At 42.9% G+C, this 26,220-nt stretch overlaps 1 protein-coding gene across 1 annotated transcript in view; it reads right to left on the reverse strand.

Annotated features, from left to right (window-relative positions):
• Positions 1–299: 299 nt before the first annotated feature.
• Positions 300–26,220, reverse strand: part of foxo3b (forkhead box O3b) — a 43,507-nt gene continuing 17,586 nt past the window's right edge. The window contains exons 3-4 of the mRNA XM_034231066.1: positions 4,314–5,782; positions 300–3,673 (exon numbers count right to left, since the gene is read on the reverse strand). Coding sequence (XP_034086957.1) covers positions 4,343–5,782 — 1,440 coding nt within the window. The 3' untranslated portion in view covers positions 300–3,673; positions 4,314–4,342. The remainder of the gene's footprint in view (positions 3,674–4,313; positions 5,783–26,220) is intronic.

The raw sequence follows: 26,220 nt of genomic DNA on the forward strand, positions 1-26,220 counted from the left end.
TTTTCTGTTCAGACTGACATGCGAAAGAGATTTATCTCCTGGAGGGAGTGTGAGGTTAAATGTGTTCACGCACAAGTGCTCACACTCGCACTGTTTTGGAAAACACTAGCAGGATAACTTGTAAATTAACAGCACATGTAAGGCAGGCAAGCGCTGTAACTTTTTCCTTGCCTCGCTGAAAATTCCTCTCATGGTTATATGAGCTGTTAATAGCAGCCTTGTGCTTCCACAGCACTCGTGAAATGTATATACCGCTAATACTTTCATATTTCTACAGCAATAAAACCATTTAAGACAAGGACATGGGTAGGGTGTGGAGCCTCACCAAGCTTTATTTACATGCGCACCATTTCTTATACAAACTAGATTACAATTCAAAATGGAATACATAGGAAAAATACCCACTAACATCAAGTCGAGAAGAAGCAAGATTAATAAAGGGCAAAGTTCAAAGGGCAAAGTTCAGAGGGTGTATGGAGGGAAGCTGGCCTGGGCCTCTAAATAAAGATGGTAAAGGTCCAAGAGGAGATGATGAAAAGGAAACGTCCACGAGGTGATTAAGGTATCTAGTGGTATGTCTATTTTTTTTGCTTTTCTTACTTTAAATGTGCACATGTTGTGCTGCAGGTGTGTGTGTCGGGCACAATAGGACATAATCCGTGCTTGGATGAAGCAGTAGCACTGAGTGGTTGTGTGGAAGGCCTGCTCCACTATGACTTAAGTGTAAACTATTTCCCCAAAGAGCCAAAACATTTTTCACTGAATGTTAAAAAAAAATATGGAACACCTTCCTGCGATTGAGATTTGCAGTTTATCAAGGATCAATAACCCCTCTTTAAATTAAAGGATTATAGGGTCTTCCTGGATTTACCTTGTCAGTCTTCTTTACAGGAGTGAAGTGCTCCTAATATTTAGTACAATCAGCATAGATTAATTGAAATGCTTAGCAGCTCAGGTGATGGCTCAGGATTCCCCCTGCCAAAAGACGTGATAAATGCTCAGGAACATTTCGGATGTGACAAGTGTGTAAGAAATTCCAGCGCGTTGTCAGGTGACACTTTAACCACTTCAAAGTTATGACCAAAACGCTCGCTGAGAGCACCAGGACGTTAACCTGCTGTACTCCACGTGAAATACAACTAGTGTGAAGCTGAGGAACGTCCGTTAACGAGGCTTTCCCTGTGCCTGCCTCGATGTACACACACTTGTAATAATAGACACATTAATGCAGGAGGATGGTGCAAGTGCTGCTCTGAAAGCCCTGATTTTAAAGATAGAAAGTGTGTGCGTTTCAGTGCTAAAGACACAGGGTTCCATTCGATTTTAAAATTTCAGTTGCAGGATGGCACCATCGGAAGGGTCTAGGGGTACAGCTAGGTCATGCACTAAACCTCAGATAGCACAAGAGGTCATTCTAGCCAACCATGCACACACTCTCCTCTGCATTGGCCTCAAAGTGATTCACACACATCTGTACACTATTATACACAGCTGGGCATACACTTCATGTCGTTACCCCAAACAGAGAAGGGATACCAGGGTGTCCAGATGCTACGACAACGGTTTTTCCACCATTTTCTAAATCTGGTCCAACAATTTCATCGCTGGTATCTGGGTTCCCTCTCACCGGGGCGTGTAACGTTGTTCATTATTTCTTCAACTTTACCTTCAGAGGTATCACAAAATCCAAGGGTCAAGTACTACATCAGTATATAAGGACATACAGCGAGTATATATGCATTTCACACAGTTTCATTATGCATAAATACATACATACATGCATACAGTTGGCTGTGCTGTATGCACCATGAGGGATGGTGAGGGATTAGCACATCCTTGTGAGATTAATTCAACAGAAATAAACTCCACAGATAAACACATGTTCTCAGGAAATACAGGAAGTCACCTGCAGGAGCACCAGGCATGTCCATGAGGGCATATGTGTATGCAAGTTCAACAAGAGGAAGAAAAAAAAAAGCTATGACAGCAAAACCAAAAATGACAGACCGCGTGAAGTTTTAATCCTGACGTTTATAATCCTTCTTCCTCTTCACCTTGACGGCCATAAAAGTTCACAGGTTACAAGTTCACAAACACAAAGCATTACTGTTTTTATCAAGAAATGTTAAAATACCATTAGAATGTGACTTGATGTTACTTAAACGGGAAGCCTCCCTTTTCCCCCCTGAGTGATCTTTATATATATATTTATGCATAAGAAGCCCCACAAGCTCATGACAAGAAAACAGCAGAGCTTAACACAGATCCCTGGTATTTTTTCTTCTTCTATCTATGTGTGTGCAATATATTTGTGTGAGTGCTGTGATTTGGCTGCCAGCATGTCCTACTGTTTGTTTTCAAGTAATTTGGCAATATACAGAGATAGCTTATTGTTTCACTCGAGAAATAAATGGCTTCAAGAGGAATGAGCCTGAAACCCTGCAAACCCCCCCCCCCCGCTGCCCTATACAGGTTCAACCTTCGCCGTGCTACAAGTGGCTGCAGTTTTGGGCTTCTGCAGGTCGTGGGTAATAAGGAAAAACAAAAACGAACAAACAAAATGCACGGCTTGCTCTCAGGGCAGGATTCAACACTGTTTACATAGCACCTGTAATGGTGTGGAAATGTTCATAACCCTAGGAAACAGGTATTCATTTTGGCTACATCTTATGCAGTGATAAACGACCTCAACAGAACTCACCGGAAGTTAGGAAGTCTCAGAAAAGACTGACAAGATCTTTCCCCTTTCTTCTTAACTCTACACTGACCTGCACTGTACAAATATCCATGACAGAGATTTTCTTCAACTATTTTTTTACAGTTAGATATACATAAAGATAGCAAATATTTTTGTAATATTCAGCTAATTTTAATATGACCCTCAGTATGCAGCATTTATTTAACTGAAGAAATTGTATTTGAACAAAACTGGAAGTGCATGGCATCGAGTTGAATTTTGTGGTCTGAAGTTTTGCAAACTGGAGAAAATTGTGTCTGTGTGTGTTTGGTTGTTGTTTATGTGTGGCCTCTCAGTAAGAGAGATACTCTATTTCCATCTTTTCATTTCATCAGTACACCATCTCTTTTTGTAAAGACATGTATGATGCAGAAACAAGTATGATAAAAACAGAAAATCCATAAAACAAACACTGAACATTTAAAATCACTACGTGAGAACAGAGGGACATTTCTTTTTTCAACGTAACACATCCCAGGAAACCACTGGATTTACACCACTTCTTGATTTTTTCACTTTAGTCTTTTTTTGTATGCCTTCAACGGAAACAACTGTACCGCGCACTCCTTCAAACTTTGCTTGATATTTTGTCCTTGTATTCAACCTGAAACCCTTTCTGATTAAGCAGTGTCTCTTTTGTATCAACAGACTGGGTGTCAAAGTAAAATTGCATAATTCTAAGATTTGTGAGTTTGACATAGCTTTTTTGTTGTTGTTCTTGTTGTAGTTGTTGTTTCAAAGGAGTCTTTGAGGGCTGATGTGCAGTATCTCTAGAGTCTGTCGGATCGTTCAGGTTCACGGTGTGGGAGCAAAGGTAAAGCTCTCGAGAGGAAGTCTTCTGTAAACACAGGGTTCGTATTTTACGTTGTGCTGATGGCAGGTTTGGCAAAAAGGATGTTGTGTGTCTTATCTTCTCTTGCACTACACAGTTCAGACCTGTAGAGATAAAGGACGAGATGATTATGTTTGAGTATTCATACTCTGTTCTAAAGTCAAATGTTTTGTATTCGGGATGCACCGATCAGATTGGGTCTTCTTCACCAATATACTTTTTTTACATAGAACATAGTACCGTGTACATATACATAGTACAGTACATGCAGCGGTAATTTTTTTGGTTTTGGGAAAATGACAAAGCAAGGCAGAGTTGAAGTAGTTTAGTAAATATATGCAGAGACATGTAATTACATCAAGGGAGCATTTTCTATGTGTATTCCAAAGACAACAAGTGACTCTTATTGTTTATAACAGGAGTTCTGTGATTTCTCTTTAGGTATTGACAAACTTCTAAACAATATAGATACAATTTTCACAAGCCTAGAAAGCATGTTGGTATATGAATGTTTCCATTTACATTACACTTTCAAGTTAGCTTACACACATCATAATCAGTTCTGCACACAGGCCTTATACAAAGTTTATAAAAAAGAGCATTTGTATGGGATCTGTTCTTGGCATTGGCAAAACCTTGACTTTAGGTTTAATCAGTGCATCCCAAAGTCCCCTTTATCAAAATATGCCTTTGTACAAATACCAAATGATTTCTGAAATGCACACTACACTCGAGCATACACACCTGCTCTGCTCCTCCATGGCCTGAATCTTTCAGCTGGGTACCCAGCTCTGAGAGGTCTGCTTGGTGCTCGTGAAGTTGCCAACTCCATTCATGTTGGCCAGAGAGTCAAAGTTAAAGTCCAGACCATCAGCGTCCATCAGCTCGTTCCTGATGATGGAGTCCATATCACACTCCAGGCTGCTGTTGAACATGTCCAGGTCCAGATCTGTGGGGAAACGGTCCTGGCAGAGCCCTCCACTGCCGCTAACTGTTCCATTCAGGAAGATCGAGGTGTCGATCTGCATGGAAGAGGAACCGTTTCCTCCCAAAGGTGAGAGCAGGAGCTGCTGCTTAACATTAGCCAGAGCGTTAGCCTCGTTGGCTAAGTTAAGTCCTCCGTTCAAAGACCTCAGTGAGCTCTGGTTATGGTTGTTACTTTGAAGTATCTCCCCTTGGCTGCCCTGAAGTCCTCCAGTCGTCCCAAAAGTCATTACGGGATCATTACGGAGCATGAGGCTACGCCGTGAGTTCTGGGAAATGACGGCGGCGGCGCTGGCCTGTGACATCAGCGGGTCAGACTGCGTCATCATAACATCGCTGTGGCTGTGGCTGTCAGAGTTGAGCAGGTCTTGTAGCGTCTGACTGCCGAAGCGTGACAGGCTAATGCTGGAGAAGGAGGTCTGCTTGTTCTCCTGGATGGTCTGCATGGGGGACGGACGCAGAGAGGAGACCGCCGTGTGGGGGCCAAAGATGGAGTTAGTGTAACCATTCACTCCCACGTTAGGAGGAGAGGTGGTGGGGGGAGAGGTGGTGGAGGAAGGTGAGACTAGCCCAGTGGGTTTGGACCCAAAATTGAACCCTGAAGAACCATTTGGAATGGCCGGACCTGTGACGGTTGGCACCAGGTTAATGTTATCCAGCAACTCATCCATCAGGTCATCTGTGAGTCCGTCATTCAGGTTCATTGTTCCTGTGAGGTCTGCCAGGCGGGGCAGCTCAGCCGGCACCGCCTTCCCGCCTGTTGGAATAGGAGACAGCGCTCTGCCTGGGCTGGAGTAGAGCATCGGCGAGAGAGGAGGCTCGTCATCGGGCACCTCGTCTAACTCGGGGTTAGCCAGAATGGGTGAGAGGCGACCACTCACTGTGCTGGCGTTGGAATTAGTGCGGGAGCGGAAGTCTGTCCAGGCGTCCAGCTCCTCGCTGCTGCGTGAGGTTGGGCTCCCGGGCCACTTTGAGAGACCCGAAGGACTGTCTCCCCCCTCGCCCGCTGCAGCCGCTGCAGCCTGCAGAGCTGCCTTCTTCTTGGCCGCACGGCCACGGGCGGACTTTGTGTACTTGTTGCTGTTGTCCATGGAAACTGCACGGCGGCGAGGAGCCTTGCCGCCCTTCCCTCCCTCCGGGTTGATCATCCACCAGGAACTCTTCCCCGTTCCTTCGTTCTGGACGCGGATGAAGCGACTGTGGAGGGAAAGATTGTGTCGGATCGAGTTCTGTAACACAAAAGAGAGACACAGAAGAGACTGTTGAGTAAAATCTATTTGAAATAATCACTCGCAACAATTACTGGCACCAATATTGATTTGTTTTTATTCTTTCTTTCCTAATACCAATACAGAATTCAATGAATACTTCTCATTAAGTCCAACAACACAGGTCCATAAACCACCCACTACTACTGATTCTGCAGCAATGTAAACAGTCGCTTTGGTGAGGCAAAAATTATATTGTTTCAATTGTTCATCCACTAAATATAGACAAGTTACTCTACACATTAATGTGTAGTGCTGATGTCGGCATTGTTCTCACCGTAGCTTTTGTGTTATGGGTATAAAGGAGACAACAGAGACAGTGGTCTATAATCAAGCGTCTCCTCGATTATGAATGACATATACAAAGAGCCCCTGTGTTGCTTAAGGAGCTTGTTCTGTGTCAGATCATGTGTGTTTGTGCGTGCCTGTGTGAGTCTTGTCTGGTGTATATTGATCAACTCTGAGCTCCTGCCTTGTGCAAGCCTCAAAGGCTCATTGTGGGAAACTGGTGCACATGATAGCCCCTGCTAATGATCGAGAGTTTTATTCACAACAAAGAGATGAATGTATGTACTCATTGAAAAGCCACATAACACCCCTGAATCACTTCGCTGCTAGCTCTTAGACTGATACACTTATTTAATTCTATAAAAATGTTCGCCGTCTTTAAGGCATGCAGATTTCTAATTATGTGACATGCTGTTGTAACAAAAACATTTCCCAAATTTGGTATCAATAAAGTATATCTCATCTTAGAAGGGAACAGGATCTGATCTGAATAGGGATTTTAGATTGAATAAATTAAACTGTATTTTATTTGATTATTTCGAAAAATGATGAAGGCCATGGAACCATATCGATATTTCATGAAAGTAGAGTAGCTCTTGTAAAAAATGTTTTTGTTTGTTGCACGATATAAAGGGTTCACAAAACCAGTGGCGAACAGTGTCTATCACAACTGGACCTTCTGTGCGCACGCACGCACACACACACACACACACACACACACACACACACACACACCGCCGCGTAGTGCATGGACCGAGAAGGACAAACAAAGCAACGTAACAGTGTAATATTACAGATCAACAACACAGATACGATTCTCATTTAATATACATTTTATTTATATAATTAAATTGATTTTGTGTTTGTTTTATCCGAGTGTTCCAGGGTATTCTCTGAATACCTTGAAGGCCCTGACGGTTCGCCACTGCACAAAACATCTTTGCAATGTGGAGATGTCAAATTCTGTCTTCCCTAATCGATTAGTGCATGTTAAAAGAAGGATTATATGATCATATTGGGCTTTGCAGTTATTTAAGAGCAACTTCACTTGATCTGTAAATTACAGCCCTGCACATGAGCATCTGGAAAACCCCATGTCTACACAAAAGCACACACAGAAACCACCACAACACTCAGTCTCAGCCATCTGGTAACTTAAGAAGACATCATTTCATAGTCCTTGTATGACAGCATAATGATGATAACACGAACATGCACACTAAGTATCAAACCTCATATCAATTCACAGTTAATCTATTATCTATTTTCAAAATGCATGGATATCTAGTAAACATTATGAGCTTTTTAAATCTGACTTTCTCTTTAAAATAATGTGTCCACTTCATTTTGTGCACCGCAACCTACTTAAGGCCTTGTCAAATTCAGTAGTTTGCCTTTGTCTCCTTCTCTTTCCATACCCTCTTCCCCTTCCGCAGTTTCTGTTGTTTCGCAAACACATTTCTCTTATAAGCCTTGAGGGACTCTGGGGCTATGCCATATCCTCCCATATAAACAACCCAACCACCATCCACAACACACATGCACGCATTTTCTCCCCCATGTATATTTTTACTCCATAAAACAGAACAGATTTATTGGTTTCAAACGTCAAGGGGAAGTTTTGAGGTAATCACAATATTGTTTTCCATGAAGTAATTCCATCTTTCCTGGACAGCAGTTTACAGATCATTTGGTCTGGATTGTTTTTCTGGTCAAAGGCAGTTCAATCAAAGAGGATGAAGACAAGCTTAAGTTACTGCTCTGAATGCTACGCTGGCAGAGTAAGAAAGTTTGCTCTCTGGGGCCAAACTGAACCTGCGACCTATGCTAGTGTGTGTTGAAAATAACAAAAGTTGTTTTTGCAGGACTATTTGATTTTTTGTGATCACTGCTGTTCATTAGCTAACCCATAAAAAGTTGCTTTAAATCATGAATGGTGTGTGTTTGTGTATCTGTGTTTCCCAAGTGTGTGTGTGTATTCTGTGCAATGAGGTAAGATGAGAAGTGATACCAGGGAGACCAGCAGTGTTTATCCTCTGCCAGCATCTCTTGAGGCATGACGTAATGCATATTACAGTACACACACTCACACTGGCTCTAAATGTTTCCAGATGCCAAGGAGATGTAAATACTGACAGAAGATGGACTTTGTGAAGGAAGAAGGGAACTTTTAAGGGATGAATGAGAGCAGAATGAATGGAATGTGAGTTTCTTCTGCCGCTGCTGTAAACATTTACCTGCCAGCACCTAACACTTCATCAATCCTTCTCCCTCGCTTCCTCCTACACCACCTTGACCCCTGCACCTTCCCATTCACTTCTACTCAAAACCACTTGTTTAATGTTTATTTTTTCCGTGCCACAGCTCGAGCATTCAAATGCCAGGTGAGATATTTCTAACTCTGTGTGACGGAGCAGTAATAAAAGGGAACAGGACATCTGCAACCCAAGCACGGACAGTGAAAACAAAATAAATAAATTGGGTGCCAAATAAAAATGTGTGAGTGATGGTGAGAAAGAGGGAGTGAGGAGCATGATTGCAAGATGAGTGTGCCTGCTATGTATCAGTATTATGTGTGATGTATGTTCGCAGTACATGGTTGTAGTAGATCTTCCTCACAGGCCCTGTACTGATTATCCCTTTCATTTTTGGATCTATACTGATTTCAAGATATATTTTATGCCAAGGCACAAATTCAAAATGTAATTCTTCAAAGCTTTGAGCACCACAAAGAACATTTAATTCACGTCCATGGTATTGGGATGGAGCAAAAGCATCCGTGACAGAGATTTTGGCGGACTAAACTAAACCCTTGTGGTGGAAAATATGTTGTTTTAGGATTTTAGTGGACAGACCTTTTAACAATTTGGGGTTGTCTTTGCTTCACATTTTAACACAGACATCCAGTCTCTACTCAGACCACACTATCTTATTTCTGGCTTTCATGATTGCTACTGTATATAATGACAAAACCAATAATATTATTTAACTTCCCAGAAGTTTAATGAACTTATGAACTTGCATGACTATTTTATGTTTTGTTAATTGCACAATGCATGCATGAGTTTGTGTGTGTAGATGTCTAGTCACGGTGTTAGTGGGATACTGTATGCTTACTACTGTAACCCCTCTAGGGTATTCCCAAAGCCCATTCATAATGATAACAGCTCACTGAGACAGCAGCTTTGATTCATAACTCCTATGCAGTGAAAAGAGCTAAATAACACACAAACACACACACACACATTGTGGGGGATTCATTTTTTTGTTTGTTTGACCCTACTCCTCACCTCTCTCTTGATTGGTCATCTCAGAGATCTAACTTAGCACATCTAGGCCTTGTCTCACAAAGTTGAGCTAACTTTGGATCAAAAGCTGGTGTTCTTCGTTTAGAAATGTCTTTAGTTTTGAAAGAATGGTATCGAAACGTATTTCTTCTTTTTTGCCATGGATTGAAATTAGAAGCTAGATACCACTAAACAACATATCTTAAAGTTAAATGTGAAGATTAAGCTAGTAGCTGGTTAGCTTACCCTATCTCAAGACCCCAGAGATTAATTGAACCCAAAAATATCGTTTGTATAAAGATGAAATTCAAGATACGTGATAAAAGTTGTTTGTTTTTTTATACTTTTGACAGATCAGTGTTAATTGTTTTACCCAGTTTTCAGATTGTTTGCTGAATTAGGCTTAGTTAGAATTAACTGCTAGCTGTAGCTGCAGTGTACATCTTCTATAAAATGTATATTTCCCAAAAATCGAACTACTCCTTAAACCAAAGTTCATTTGGTTTAGGTCATTGGGATAACTGCTCTGCAAAGCACAGAGTCAAACGATTACTAGACCGGTTATCTAGGTTTACCAGCGTTATACTTTTGAAAGCAAACGGACTCAAAGAGAGCCTGACGAAGCTGAACTTGTTTCGTGAGACAGGCCCCAGCTGTGTGTGTGTTATTGTGTATGTCTGTGGGTGTGTGTGTGCATGTGCATGTGCACCAGCTGCAGCCAGAGCACAGGAACACAGAGGCCTTTTTGTCCGTCAGCACTCAGCAACATGTGGGAACAATTAATCACTGTCAGCAACCACGCTAGGAATCTCTCCCCTTTTTCTCATTATTCTGATTTCTGAAGGTGCGTAGGTGGGAACTCAAATATTTGCATTTATGTTAATAATTAAAATTAAAAGATGCATGTACATCACATTTTTTAAAGGGCTTACTTTGAGGAGATATTAAGTCAACTGTGAGGGTTGATGTTTAATTCCACAGAAGCATGTTAAAAATGTATAGAAATTAGTACCACATCAGACCCCTGAGGTAACGGCAGGTTCCTCTGATTGGTGCAGAGGATTGTAAGGGTGCTTTCTAATTGGTTGTAGCTGTCAAAGCTCCAGCAGTGGTGATTGGAGGAGGGAAATGGCTTTGCGTAGCCTGGCAGTACAGAAAAGGGAGGGTCTGTATGGTGTTGCAAGTGTATTTCATCAGCCAGCTACAGCACGTATCTGAACTCAAACGTATGAACTGGGTCAGTTTCACTTTGCAGAGTTCCTGTACTCTTTGTGTTCCTGAGAGGAATATCTTACCCCTCAGCCCAGCCCAGACCCAACCTTCCCTGCCTTAACCTTTAAAGGAAAGGCAGAGTCTAACACACAAAAAACCTCAACGCCCTCACAGCTCTTCGCGTGTTGGGCTAGAGGGAAATGAGGGTCAGAGGGTTACACTGTCACAGAGCAGGGAGACAGCAATGTGTCAAAGGTCAAAGTGCTTTGGGGTTGTAGCTCTCGCCTCACACATGTAAGCCCCGCCCCCATGACCCTTCTACCACTGCTTTGATTGGACCAACTTGGTGACCTGAGCCTCACACCTCTGGTGTAATTAACCAGCCTCTGGCTCAGTGTGTGTGTCAGTCCTTGCCAAACATAACCACACTTTATCAGCCATTATGTAAACCAGCTGTAATCTGAGTCAGTAATGTCAACAGTGGACGCTGCTGGGTCAAGCGGACAACTTGCTCAACATTGGTTATCATTTAACACAAGGGATTGACAATGGTCTGTGATGAACACAATGCCTGTCTTGCCCTGAGGTGTTCTGTCTTAAGAGAATGGAGATTAACTTTGCGCAAATAGGCACAGGCAGCCTCATAGCTAATGACTCAGAGATACACAACAACTATAAAACCGAATAAATGCAGGAATTTCTACATGTTTTTTTTACAAAAGTGGTGTAAGGCCAGGGGTATGCTTAGGCAAACTCATTATTATGAATCCTGTTTTCTTGGCAAGCCCTGCCCATGGACGCCTAGCCAGTCCTCGCACTTAAATGCTTAACCAGGCAGATTTCGCCCAAAAAAAGCAGTGGGATTCATAATAATGCTGCGCAGACACATTACACACATGTGCAGAGGATGTCCTTTGTTTATTTGTGAAAAGAAAAGAAAACAGTGGGTGCAACAACGTAACAGGAATATGCACACAAATGGGGATTGGAGTAAATGCATACAGCGCCCGGAAAACAAGTAACAGTTATGTTTTGTAGGGCATATGCAGTCGCCACGTTTGCTGTGTGGTTACATAATATTTTACGCATTCCCATCGAAGGCCACATGGACACGAAAACCATGAATTGGCCCCAAGTCTGTGAGGGGGGCAGTGAAAGTGTCGTGATATGGTGTGAGGTAGAGGCGCAGACGACATGCAGGTCTTTGCCACGCAAAGTCGGTTTAAAAATAAACAGCGTGGCTCGTCTGCGCTAACACTGCAGAGAGAGGACAGTTATAGATACTGTGACCCTAGACGCACGCACGCCCGCCCGCACGCACGCACGCACCCACTGGGTCCAGGTTCCAGCTGCCCTGCGCTCTGGACTGCAGACAGAACATTCCATTCTCTTCAATCATATGTGCGTTTCCTGGCCAGCGGCTGGGTGTCTCTCAGCTTGTGTGTGTTTAAGTTGTGTGTATGTGTGTGCGTGCGTCTGTGTATTCTGGATGGGGATCTGGAGCTTGGCAGAAGGGATCCTGTTACACCTCTTTCTGCTGCTTATATTTCTACTTCCATTCCTTGTCCGCCCCTCTTTTGTGAATAGATTAAGGACTTCATTGGAATGCAGACACACACAAAAGCACAGTGAAAAAAAACTTTAAATATCAAATCTTCGTATAATATATGATATCTTATTGAGAAAGACAAATCAATTGTTATGATGTGAACAGCAATATCAAGTTTGCTTAGAATATTTAGCGCATACAGCCACACAAACTATGCTTTCCAAGAGTTGTGACCTTGTTGAATCATGGAAAAAGTCTGCTTTTCTCATAACCAAGACCTAACAACTGAAATATGTCAACTTCCCTCTCCCTTTCTATAATTTCCACTTTTCTCTCGTGATTTGGATGCATGCAGTGGGGCCTGTATTGTGTAAGGCCACATGCTCAAAGAACTCCTTGTTTACTCTTATGTTTCCTCCAATCAGTTGGCAGGAGGTGGGAGAGTTAGCCAACCCAGCCCACCTCAAACAGCCAATCAGTGCAGGCCGGCACAAAGGCACGGCTAGTCACGTTACCTTAGTTAGGCTTCATTGGGTCAGTGTGTTTTGATCAGTGCTGGACGGTCATCTCAGTTTATTTGGAGCATTGGCTCATAGTCACAGTGGAAAGTTAAGCACACACAAACACTGGAAGGAGAATCAAGATTATGAAAAGCCAGAAGCAGCAGGTTCGACAACACTGTTCGTCACGACTCAGCACGGCACGTGTACACTATGCTTTGGACAACACAGGACATCCATGCTGGGCTTTATCAACCCGAGTTCCAGGACACAACGTCCTTAAGCTACGGAGCAACTGCGCCTGCCAAGAACACACACACACACACACACACACACACACACACACACACACACACACACACACACACACACACACACACACACACACACACACACACACACACACACACACACACACACACACAACACACACACACACACACACACACACACACACACACACACACACATACACACACACACACACACACACACACACACACACACACACACACACACACACACACACACACACACACACACACACACACACACACACACACACACACACACACACCACACACACACACACACACACACACACACACACACACACACACACACACACACACACACACACACACACACACACACACACACACACACACACACACCTCAGCAAAAACAACTTATGCAGATAGAAAGAAGACAGACGTTTAAACGAAAAGTTACTGAATGCATCCAAACACAACAATCTCTCTTTTTAAATGTGTGTGTTTTAGTTGTACTTCAAAACTATTTCGCCAAACTAAGCACTGGGGAATGTTTGATGAGTCAATATTTTGTCAAGCTGTTTAACCAAATTGGAATTGTGTGTTTATAGCAATCAAAGAAATTGAATTCCTGGAATATTAAATTAATTTGTCCCATGTAAATATGCAACATTGCCCACATTGGCCTAAACTGTAATAACAGTAAAAGCGGGTAAAAAAACCCACTTCTTTATTTATTAACCTTCAAGGGCGTTCTCTGCATTGATGGTACAACCAGAGATTTTAAATGCATAGTTAGTGTAGTGTTAGTTGAATCTATGTTGTGCTGTATATGTTATAATATCCCACCCTACTGCACATCATACTGTAGCACCATTTTTAATAGAAAATGTTTGATTGCATCCTTCAAACTCTTTGGATCTGTTATGTAAATAGAAAAGGGACTGTTAGCCATCTGCCAGTCATCAAATACAACCAGAGGGAACGTGCTCATAATATTTTAGTTGATAAACTGCTGGTGGAATTAACGTAATTTATTTGCTGTGTGAATTGAATGTTGTTTGTCTGTGGGCTTGGGTTGGCAGATCCTGTGCCCTGGTTTTATGAAGATACCGCAGCCTGCCCTTTTTAAGAACTTTAACTATTTCAACATCTGACGTCTAAAAATAGAGCGGGACCAGGGGGCAAATCTGCTAGCGACGATTATCGTATTTATCCTGGCCTATAAGCGCGCTGATGACAGACACACTCTAATACACACACTGAGAACGAAAGCCCTGTGTTGTGGTGGGGCTTAAAGTACATGAGCATATAGAGACAAGGGTAAAAAAGACAGGGGGGGGGGGCAAACCACCAAATGATCCCACTGGTATGCATTATAGAGCTTTTCTATGTGAGCAGGTGATTAATGAGACCTTCAAACTGTGTGTGGATGTGTGTGAGGGAGATTGAGAGGCTTTGAGGGAGACAGAGCGAGATAAAGAATAAAAGGAGAAGACAGAGGAGGAGAGAAAAAGAGAGCACCCTTACTATTAAGACTAGCAGAGTGTCTTGATTAATTACATCTCTGTGCGATACGTAGCGCCGAGGAGTGTAGGGATAAAGGGAGAATAGGGGGAGAGAAGGGGGAAGGGACGAATCATTCATAATTATCAGGAAGGGGAATTTTGCTATTCCTGAGGGAAGATATGGCGCGGGTGACAAGGAATACATTTGGGAAATGAGCCAGCCATCTACACCTCCACCCTCAGACCTATCTAAGGGCAATAGAGCAGAGAAGTGGGAGGATATATTTTTGGTATTCAGTGTCCTGTTGGTTTTGCCGTTTTTCACGAGTGTAGCTATCGTAGTGGCCTGGATGAGGGAAGCTGATGATTTGTTTGTTTGATTGTTGGTTTGTCAGCAGGATAACAAACAACTTCTGGCCCAATTTTCATGAAACTTGTTTAAAGTGTGCACCACAAGCCGAGAAAGAATCTGTGTGAATCTTAATCGCAGGGCGGATACACACATTGTTTTTCACTTTTGGTAACATTGTGAGATAGGGATTGAAAAAGCAGGAGACGAAGAAAAGGCCACGTCGGTAGAGAGAGCAGTTGAGGGGACATTGGAAGGAAGTGAGGGAGGGGAGAACCATGCTGTTTTATGTGTGTAGCTTGGGTGAGGGGTTGACTGAGGTTTATTGCTTAACACCACCCTGCCCTGTTTGCATACTTGTATTTCTACTAAGGTCCGGCTTGAGTTCTGCACACACAACATGGTTTCACAATTTGTAAGAGACTTATGGAGGATTTGTGATACCTGAGGGGTTTCTGTCGAGATACCGGTAAAATGTGGATTATCACGGGTCCCCAAATTGAGAAAAACAATGACTTTGCCTCAATCATTAAGCCTTAATTTATCAAGCACTTATTTCTGCTCCACAACATTATGTTTTATCTTCTTTGTCTTTTCTCAAAATCTTAAATACAAGATAAAAAGTAGATAGGGTCACCTTCTAGAGCCTTTAAAATCAATATTAAAAACGGAAAACTTCTCACAACACACATCCAAACTAAACTTTAACTTGTGACAACTTGTTATACAAACTGTAATCTTTTGTGGGGTACATTTAAAAGATGACCTTGTGCTGACATGCAAAACTGTCTAATATAGAAGAGGTGTTGATATTAGCAATGATGTCATGGTTAATGACAGTTGTAAGTGTATTTAAGCCAATAAATGTTCTAAAGTAATTTATGTAACATGTTTAAGTACCCTGCGGCATACATTGCCGCTCTCACAAACCAATCCTGTCTCGTACAGAATTCATTTCCCATTAAAGTGCATTTTCAATTACTCATCAAGGGAAATATAATTTCTCCTGGATTGTGGTTGATCTTGTAAATTGAAACAAAACAGAACAAAGAAGTGCAAAATGTATTTGTTTAAGTTAATAAAGACACATAATCTTGGAGAAAATATGTTTCCCTCTCAATTTAATTGACTTTACAGCTTCATTGTATGGTAACGTCATTTTTTAGGAGCGCATGCTGCCCAAACTGCCTTACCGTTTATTTTTGTTTAGCTGTATTAAGTAACATGTTATATAATGGTTTAAAGCTGAATGTACACACACACACTTGACTCTGACTTTCCCTCTACGTGTTTCAGACTATCCACATGTCCTTTATCATTACTCTTGTCTCCTGGATCTACCTTTGCTCCGCTGTGCGTGTGACCCTGAGCGTTGCTGTCCCTTTGACCGTGTGTTTTCACAACACAGCTGCTTAATGCCTCCCGGCTGTACCAGGTCACGCTCAAGGGACTCACTTTGGCTTGGGGAGGGGTCGACTCTTTTTCTTTTCTATCTGTTTATGTACGCCGTTTATTGACCTCTGAAACTTTCAATTAAGTCCGCTGAAGGTGAGCTATGATCTCATTGAAACAGATTATGGCGATAATAGCATTAGGCATAATCATGTTGGCTAACTAAACAGTCGGTTACAAATTTAGTTTGAGCTTGCGTGATTTGAACAAGTGACGTGCCGGTGCTTGTTTTTAATGTGTGTATTTGAGCGTGTCATGCATGTGAATGTTTCGAATTTTGGTGCGGTGGTGGAGTTCACATCTGGGCCGGGTTAGCATCGGGGGCCCCGCTCATGGGGCTCTTCTCTCTAAATGGTGCTAAAAACAGATACAGTACACACTGACACACACACACGCGAACAACAGACCTCAAGCCCACTGATTCTTACCGTATGTTGTACCATGACACGCACTTAAAGGGTAATTTCTACAAACTAATTTTCTTTGTTTTGGCCTAGCTGCAGTTGTAACATTGCACATGCCAGGTTAATTTATGAGAACTGGGAACTCTGAAACTCCCTAAATAAGTTAGACACGGCAGGAGGACACACAATCAGACTTTTTAAACCGAGAAAAATGAAGCTGAATCAAAAATTCCCACAAACTGTCCAGTGTACACATCCATCTCAGTTTACACACACAGCAAGTAGTTAAACTTTAACGCACCCCACCCACTGTAGATTAGGAATTAGTTGGGCACACTTTCTTTACTATTTTTACATCCATATGATGTACAAGTGAGATCTAGCCATAAGATTAAATTGCAATAAGCCATAAATGTTCCTTTACGTTTAAAAATAAAACCTTAAATGCTGGTCTTTTAAAGTGATAATGATGAATGGTGCTGCATACTCAGCATGACGCTGTCTTTAAGTTGTATTTTCAAGATGTATACCCGTTTGACAGCTGAGTCTGCTAGTTTAATAATGAGCTATAAGAACAAGTGCGAGCACTTGGACTTCATTTTCTTCCAATCTATGTCTCATTCTTTCAGGCTAAGAATCTCTAAGTCATTTTAAATCGTTTGACCCGATCCAGCCAGCAATTTTGCACTAGAAAAGAGTTTGTTTGACCGTGTGTGTATGTGTGTGTGCCTCTTTCTCTGCTGATGTCAGCACTTCCAGGCCTGTCAGCTCTTTTCCTCCTACACACCAGCTGAACAGCTGGAGAAAGGGAAGGAGGTTTTTGACACACAGTTTCACACAATGTGTCTCTGTGTGTCTGAGTGTGTATTTCATGTGTATGTTTTAGCACACGGCGAGATCCTAACCCCTGCAAGGCAAACACCCAATGGCTGACACACACTCACACACCTTGGGAGAGTTTTCTCCCAGCAACAGCAAGCCTCTTCCTCAGCCCCTCTAGGGTCCGCCTCTGAGGAGTCACATGACTTCCTGCTTTGAGACAAAAAGGAAGCAGAGCAGCAGCCACACTCTGCTCTTCTTTTTTTCTGACCTGGGTTTGGACATGCATCTCATAGTGTGTCCCCAGACTGATGTGATCGCCCCTCTGCTCTTACTACCACATCACTACTTGCACAACTGAGAGGATCAGAGGGTTCTACATATCCCTACTTTAGGAGCAAATGTAGTGTTTCATCACCTCAAAACGCACTTCCTTTATGTGCTTGCATGTCTGTTTCCAATAATAATGCTGTGTGCATCATTGTTTGTGTGCAAACGTGAGCTCCCCATCTTTTGTCTACACAGGCCTCTGTGCATTGAGCACGTTTCTGTTAAGGTTATTAATCATTGCCAAAGAATGATGATGGCATATTAATTGTGCCTACTCTCTGCACTGTCAGCTTAAAAATGCACGTCTTCCTCATCTTATTTCAGTCATTGTTGTTTATGTCTGCATGCTTTTTTGTCTGTTTACTAGGTCCCTCTCATGATGTATGGCTTTTCATTTCTTTGTCTTACTACATTTTTTAAATCAATCCAATCTTAATGTAACTTGAAGATGCAGTTCACAGTAGACAGGCTTTATTTTGCTCAAACTATTCACAGATATGAAACTACAAAAACATAGTATTGAATCTGGAATTAAATCTAATACTCCTGCAATGACGTAAATGGCAAGTGACATGAAACAAAATCTTGATATGATCTGTGCGTGTGGTTGGTTGACACAGGACTTGAACTCAAAACAGAGACTTAAAACCACAGACATAATGTAGGAGGGTGCGCTTAGCAGAAGCCCACTTTCTTTTGTCTTCTTTACTGTAATTCCACTTCGCTTTCTATCCGACGTCTTTTCTCTTAAAGAATAAGAACGGTCCAGATTTTGGTCTGTTTGTATGGCACTGCTGCTCATCTAAAGTTTAAAATAATCAGGACGGTTGTTTGTCCGTCTTTTAATTGATTTGGCCAATCAGACTTTCTTCTGTGGGAGGAATATGTAACAAGTGTTGACTGATGAGATTATCTACTGCAGAAAGACAAGGCATGAATGTGAACACTTTACTGTGTGATACCTCATTCTTCTCAGTAATGTTTATTTTATTTTGTATCAAAAAAGCACCTAAAAAATAATGGAGGGAGAGGAAATGAGCCATATTGCAATTCAATCAAATGGGGATCTTTGTCCAAAGGGACCTGCCACTCCTTCACCAAATCTTTAGCTTTTTTCCACCTAAAGAATGTACAGCACATTTTTGAAGAACATTTAAGACTATGGTAATGTTGGTATACTGAAGGTTTTAATTAATTTACATTATCAAGCTAAATTTAAACTCCACACACCTCCTTTCTGTCCTCGCTGCTTGAACGTCAATGCCATGGTGACTGTAGGAATTTCATTAGCCAAGCAGACTGTATATTGTCATCTAGTCTCAGTATTTATTTTGGGCCAAGGGTGGCGTGAAGTTAAATACCCACATGCTATCGGGGGGTTATTTGGGGGTACCCATATGGGCCCCCCTTAACCCAGAGCGGAGACTGTCCAGTGAGGACACGAGGAGCCCTCCTCTGCCTTCCTCCATCCTTCTCTTTGTCTCCGCTCTCTCAGGCGCTCACAGCTTAGTGCTTTGCCACACACACACACACACACACACACACACACACACACACACACACACACACACACACACACACACACACACACACACACACACACACACACACACACACACACACACACACACACACACACACACACACACACACACACACACACACACCACACACACACACACACACACACACACACACACACACACACACACACACACACACACACACACACACACACACACACACACACACACACACACACACACACACACACACACACACACACACCACACACACACACACACACACACACACACACACACACACACACACACACACACACACACACACACACACACACACACACACACACAAAGTCAGGTGGACAGTGGCCCCTTTTTTAATCGCAGTGCCCCCCCCCACCCAGTCACTCCCCCCTCCCTCCAGTGGAGCGCATTTCCCCACACGCAGCACTTCGTATTTATATTACCCTGCTATTAATAGACCACTGGCAACTGCACAGCTACCCCTTCTGTATCCTATGTGTTTAGAGTGTGTTTTTTTTGCATATGTAGCCAACAAAAGTAAAACATTTCCAGCTCCTTGCTTAAAGTTTTATTCTGAAAGATCCTTTTTGTGAGACGGTTGATTTTGGCATGACAGGAAACCATGATTTTGCAGGTTATCTCTTCATCTAAACTGCGGCTGACTGCATTTACCCAAAATTACCAGTTAGTGACATCAGTGCACTTCCCCTGACCTCAAACTGCAGAATGTGAAGCCTGCATGTGGAGATAAAAGTTTCTTGGCGAGATTTTGGAGGATAGTCTGAGTTTTGGGATGGTGTAGCTGTGGCATGATCTGTTTTATCTACTGTACAGGCTTATGAAAGAGTCTTTATCATCTGCTTTAAACCCTCCTACTATTCCTAATGTTTCTCCTTTACTCAGTATTTGTCTGTCCTCTCCCTTACAGCTGCCTTTTGTGATTATTTCTCCTCCTCTTCTGCCCCTTCTCCTCTTGCTCTGACGTCCTCTCATTGCCCTGTTTCTGTATTTTTCTGTCATCTCCCACTCTTTTCTCTCCTTCTCTGAAAGGTCCTTTCTAAGTCAACTCTCCGCACAAAAGCTGTATGGTGGCTGTAGCTGGCTGCGGGCCAAAACTCTGTGCTCTGGCTCTTTCTCCTTCTCTGTGTTGGTGAGCAGCAATCACTCAATCTGCCTCTCGTTTCCACCCCACTCTCCAGCTCTCTTTTTGTTTTTCCTCCTCCACTTTCTTTTCTCTGAGGAGGCAGAGTGGGTAGAAAGTGTGAGATCTCGAATGCTCAAATGTGCGCTTTCACACACACATGTACACTGTGACTTGTCAGAGGAGCTGTGGGGCTCAGTGCTTCTGAAAGGGGTGTGTCTGGTAATCCTTTGGAGCTTGTGTGCGAAGGCCTTGTAAACCGGAGAGGGGAGAGAGAAAAAAGTGGAAGAAGAAAGGAAGAGTAGAGGGGGAAAAAAACAAGAGAGAAGGAGCTGACAGGCTTTTCAGCAGAGCGGGTCTCTTTCAGATAGTAGGCTCAGCACCACAGCTTCCACATGCTAATAAAAAAAGCACACATACTAGCACAACACACTGACCTTAGAGTGTGTGAACCTTTCATGCAGAACTCTTCAGAAAAACCTCACCTCCAAGTTGATTGACAGCGCTTTGACCCAAACGTACACATGCTGACAGTAATTAAAGCCTTGCACATGAATGCTAGTCACGCAACAAGTTCACATCGCTTCAGACTACGGGTCTACAAGTAGGCCAAAATAAGAAGATGATAAGGCGGTAATCAAGGAATAAATAAAATGCAATACAGTACGTACTGCAGCCTGCACAAGAGACAGGGTTTCATGTGAGGCAACAAATCTAACTTGTGACTTTTACCCATCAGAACTCACATGCTGACCCTGCCCCAGTCACTATGGTGTGGCACGAGCAGTCAGCAGCCGCTGGCCTCAAACTGACTGAAATAACCAGAGGAAAAGGGAAGTGGTCGGTCGGTCTGATGCTTAGCCTCCCTGGTCACGAGATCGAGATGAAAGAAAGTGCTGAATTGGCTGTAGCTCTGTGTTGTAACATGAAAAGACGGAAGATGTCTGTGTGTCTTGCTATCTATCTATAAATGTGCTAATGCATGTGGTATAGATGTGTGCTGCACCATCCTCAGTGTTTTGCATTATGATTAGAGTGTGTGTTTAAGTTTCAAGGTGTGGTCAAATCTATATATGACATGCATTGTAGGGTGTGTGTGTGCTTCTGTAAATGTTGCTATGTACTGAACTAACAACGAAGTAGTTACAAATGAAATGACAAGTTTGACAAACAATTATTTCATGACGAGATTGATACCACTCTCCATGTGAAGATGATTAGCTTAGCTTAGCATATAGACTGGAGAAAGCTAGCCTGCTATGTACAAAGATGACCCAATATGTCATCCAGCACCACTCACAAATGACAACAAGCTCACACATTTACTTGCAGATCTTATTTATTCATCCAAACGTAAACTAAACTACAAAAATAACAATATGTGATTTTGAAGAGGGGTTATGAGCCACAGTTTTTGACTCTGCGAGAAAACCCATGAGTGTATTTCCCAAGATGTGGAGCTATTCTTTTAAAGAAAGTCCTACGAATAGCAAGTCCTCACAAATATAGCATATTTATATCTCCAGATATGCCGATTTGATGACAACATCGGCCCAACATTTATGGCTCTACTTGACTTTGCGCCCCATTGTCTGCATGATCACACTGAGTAAGCGTGTTCCTCGTATCTGTGGGTGCATGTGAGTGTGTGAGTTTTTAGCTGCATTTTTCCAGTGTGCCCTGGAGTAAAAGCCTTCCGTCTGTCTGGTGCTCCATTCCTCACAAAGTGGGTCAGTGGCTGGCTGAGTAAGAGGGTAAAGTCAGGCTAAAGTCAACCTCTGTGTGTGTGTGTGTGTGTGCATAATTGTGAGTGGGTGGGGAAGAGTCGCCTACATCCACCATAACAAGTTCAAAGCTGGGGCAGAGTGAGAAGACGACAGAGAGACGAGATTTTAAAAAGGAAATCGAGAAAGCCAGACAGGCAGGAATGTATACTTTAGATCATGTGGGCAGGGCTACATCCAAAATGCAATGAGTGCTACTGTACGAAATGACTGGTTCCTAATAAAGAAAATGCATGAAGGTGTAAATGTGTGAGATGTGTAGATGGAAAGACAGACAGACGTGTAAAGGGAGGGCTGCGGAGAACACAAACTGCTGCGGGGTGCTTTTAATGTGAAGTATGCAGACAGACACGGCTGCAGAGGGAGTAGTAAAGTGTACAAGACTTTATTTTGTCTGCTTTTTACAGTCTGCTTGTCTGGGTTAGACTACTATGGGCAACGCCTAGGGAGCACCACTTACAGGGGGTGCTCGAGTATGCGTGGGTTTCTGTGTTGGGGCACTTAGGGGTAGAGTAAGCACTGTAAAATAATTTGGGTTAGCGTGAATTATTCACTGATTTAGCTGAGCACAGCATTGCAGAGCTAGCTTCTCCTCGGGCAGCGCACACTCGTTTTAAAAAGCAGGAATAAGGACTCGCACGGTAGCTGTGGCATGATTTCTGTGTGTATCAGTGGGTTTATATGGTCCGCAATCCAGCAGATTAGATAAACAATCCTTTTTCTAAGTCATTTGTGGTCAACGAGTCTGTGAGGAAGCCCTGTGATCAGTGTCTGGGTGAGGAGACAACCACAGGGAAACTCACAGGCTAGCATAAAGGTTTAAAAAGGTAGAAAATCAACCAGCTTCACAATCTGTTTGCCTCCTTTCATGCCACCATTTATTCATGATACTCTATCCTCTTCTACCCTCATCTCACATTCAAACAGAGAGAATATAAATACCCTGCTATGCTATATTTGCCACGAGTTGTCTGTTGGATGGTGTTGGTGTTTGTGTGTGTCTCTGACTAACACACTGTACTATTGCACTCTTGAGTGCAACAGGGCACCCCATGTTAAATCATTCCCATCCCCCACCTTCGCTCCTCTGTCCTCTTCCTTCTCCTCCCCCTCGCCTCTTCAACTTCCTCTTTTAACCTCCCTGCTTTATTCCCTCTTTCCTGAAGTCTCTCTGGGTTTGAAAGTTGGAACGTAGCCAATTAACACAACAGCCGGTTGAGGTGGTGGAGGAGGGGAACAGAGAGAGAGAAGGCTCACATCGCTACACACTGACCTACATACACTTCCACCCAGCTGATTGAATCTTACGTTGAGGCCTGCGGCCAATCACGAGTGGGGGTGGAGTGCCAGCGAGCCAATGGCGTCAGCCGCTCTACGCGGAGCTCTTGCACTGTCTCCATACAGTTTTCAGTAATCATACAGGGGCAGAGAGAATGAGAGAGACAGAGAGAGAATGGGTGTGCTTGACAGATGAGAGTCACAGAAAACGAGAGAAAGAAAGAAAGAAGGAGACAGAATAGAGTGAGGCAGAGAGGCAAAAAATAGAAAAGCATGGAATCAAAATATGGCTCAGACGAAGGAAAAAAAAAAACATTGTTCCTTCCTCGTTTGCTCTGTGCCTCAAAGTCTTATGGTGCTACAACTGCAGACAGATAAAGGCTAATACTGGCTGATTTTAAAGAGTGGATTAGTGCCCCGTATTTGTCCTTGCTCCTTTCCCAGCTCGAGCCCAAGGCTAGCTTTTTACTGAGCTTGAGAAGTCTATGCTCCTCCTCGCTCTCCAAAACAGTCCCTTAACACATAATTCAGACCCACTCAAAAATATCAAAAGTGACATAATGTATTGCTGCCCTTTCCAAAGCAACTCATGACTCAACGTTTTGGTCATTATCATGCTTTTACTTGAGCTTGAACTTGGTTTCCCCTGAGTTGTATGACAGTCAATCAAAAACTGTATAAAAAAAACCACTCAGTCAACTTTTTGAAGCTGTGTGTCATTTATCACTATTGAAATAACTTGCTGTGTTGTCAGTTATCCACCTTGGGATTACTTGTACAGGTGTTATATTACATAATTGCACGATTAAGATGGAAGCGGTTATTGCATTCTAATTTATTTGAATTATCTTTATTTGTTATTCTTGCGACATAATCACACTGAAGGTGGACAAAGAATAATAAGATTTACTGTAGATGTCTAAGACTGATCAGAGAAAATCTGAGCTCCTCTACACACAGCCTGAGGACAGAGATACCAAGATAACTGTAGCCCACAGATCCTTTAGGTACACAGACACACACCTTTGATAACACTGTGCCACCACAGAGAGGCTGAGGGCATCCCTGGCACTGCACGAAATGGAAAGTTCAACCTGCAACCAACTTACTGCAGGCTCTAAAAGAAAACCTTACATAAGCGTTTGAGCCCAACAGAGATAATGCATTTCTGTTCTATTCTATCTGCCTTCGTTTTGCTGTGGTGGCAAAAAACGGGAAGGAAGGAAAGGGAGTCTCAAAAGCGAGACAATAAAAAAGCCGAGAAAGGCAAACTGAAAGGAAAAAGAGGGGGCAGCGTGAGGCACACTAACCCATATTTACAGAGATGGAGGCTTATACAGCTCTCACAACAGAGACAACACTCTTGAAATTATGGATTATGGGAAGTAGAGGGAAGACAAAAAGCTATCATATGGTACCTAGGGAGAAGATTGGATTTTTGTGTTGATATTTGATCATTTTTACCTTGAGAGCACGGCAATTTTTGATTAAATATTGAAAAACATTGAGGGTCTGAGAAAGCATGCATGTGTGTTTAACTATGTTAGCACTCTTGGCCAGACTATTCATGTGTTGGTAGAAAAGTTAGCTGTCATTATCAGTATACTGTGACTTGACTTGTTTTCTTATTCAACTGAGGAGACGGGGGTGATAGCAAGACATCCTAATGTCTTGAAGGTCGAAAGCATCATCAAATATTCTTATTCCCAAAATACGTAATTAGTGTTCAAATTACTACTGCATTTTTTTGGACTCATGCTTCTCTGACGCTCACGCCAAAGGCCTCTCCATCTCAAAGTCCCAAGCTGAATTGTATTTTCAGTACACTTCTGCTTACATATAGTGATATTCAAAAACATTCAAATGGCACAATCGAACTGGATCTGGGACACACACACACACACACACACACACACACACACACACACACACACACACACACCACACACACACACACACACACACACACACACACACACACACACACACACACACCACACACACACACACACCACACACACACACACACACACACACACACACACACACACACACACACACACACACACACACACACACACACACACACACACACACACACACACACACACACACACACACACACACACACACCACACACACACACACACACACACACACCACACACACACACACACACACACACACACACACACACACACACACACACACACACACACACACACACACACACACACACACACACACACCATTAATCAGACTAAAAGCCTTTCAACCACACGGTGATGTCACTGCACGGCAATAATCCATCCCAGAGGAAACAGTGGTCAGCACTGGTTTGGCTCACACTCTTGGTCCATAGATGCCCCCTCCCCCCTGCGCCTGCCTCTTTTTCACCAGACAGCTGAGCCTATCAGGAGTGATGGGTCTTTATGAATAATGCACTCATTGACTCAAGTGCTCGTATGAAAATGGATTCCTGACCAATATTGACCGTCTATTTGAAACAGAAAAACGAGCAGCACTCAACCTGCTAAGGTCTCTCCAGAGTGAGGTGTCCTGGGTAATTAGCCTGTATCGTGAAAGTGAGAGGGGTGGAGGGCTGGTGTGACCCTCCCGTCTGAACGCTGACCCATTATAGAGCGCTCTCATACTGGGGCAAGTGGGGCATGTTACTGT

Source organism: Gymnodraco acuticeps, unplaced genomic scaffold (assembly GCF_902827175.1).
Source record: "Gymnodraco acuticeps unplaced genomic scaffold, fGymAcu1.1, whole genome shotgun sequence".
NCBI lineage: Eukaryota > Metazoa > Chordata > Actinopteri > Perciformes > Bathydraconidae > Gymnodraco > Gymnodraco acuticeps.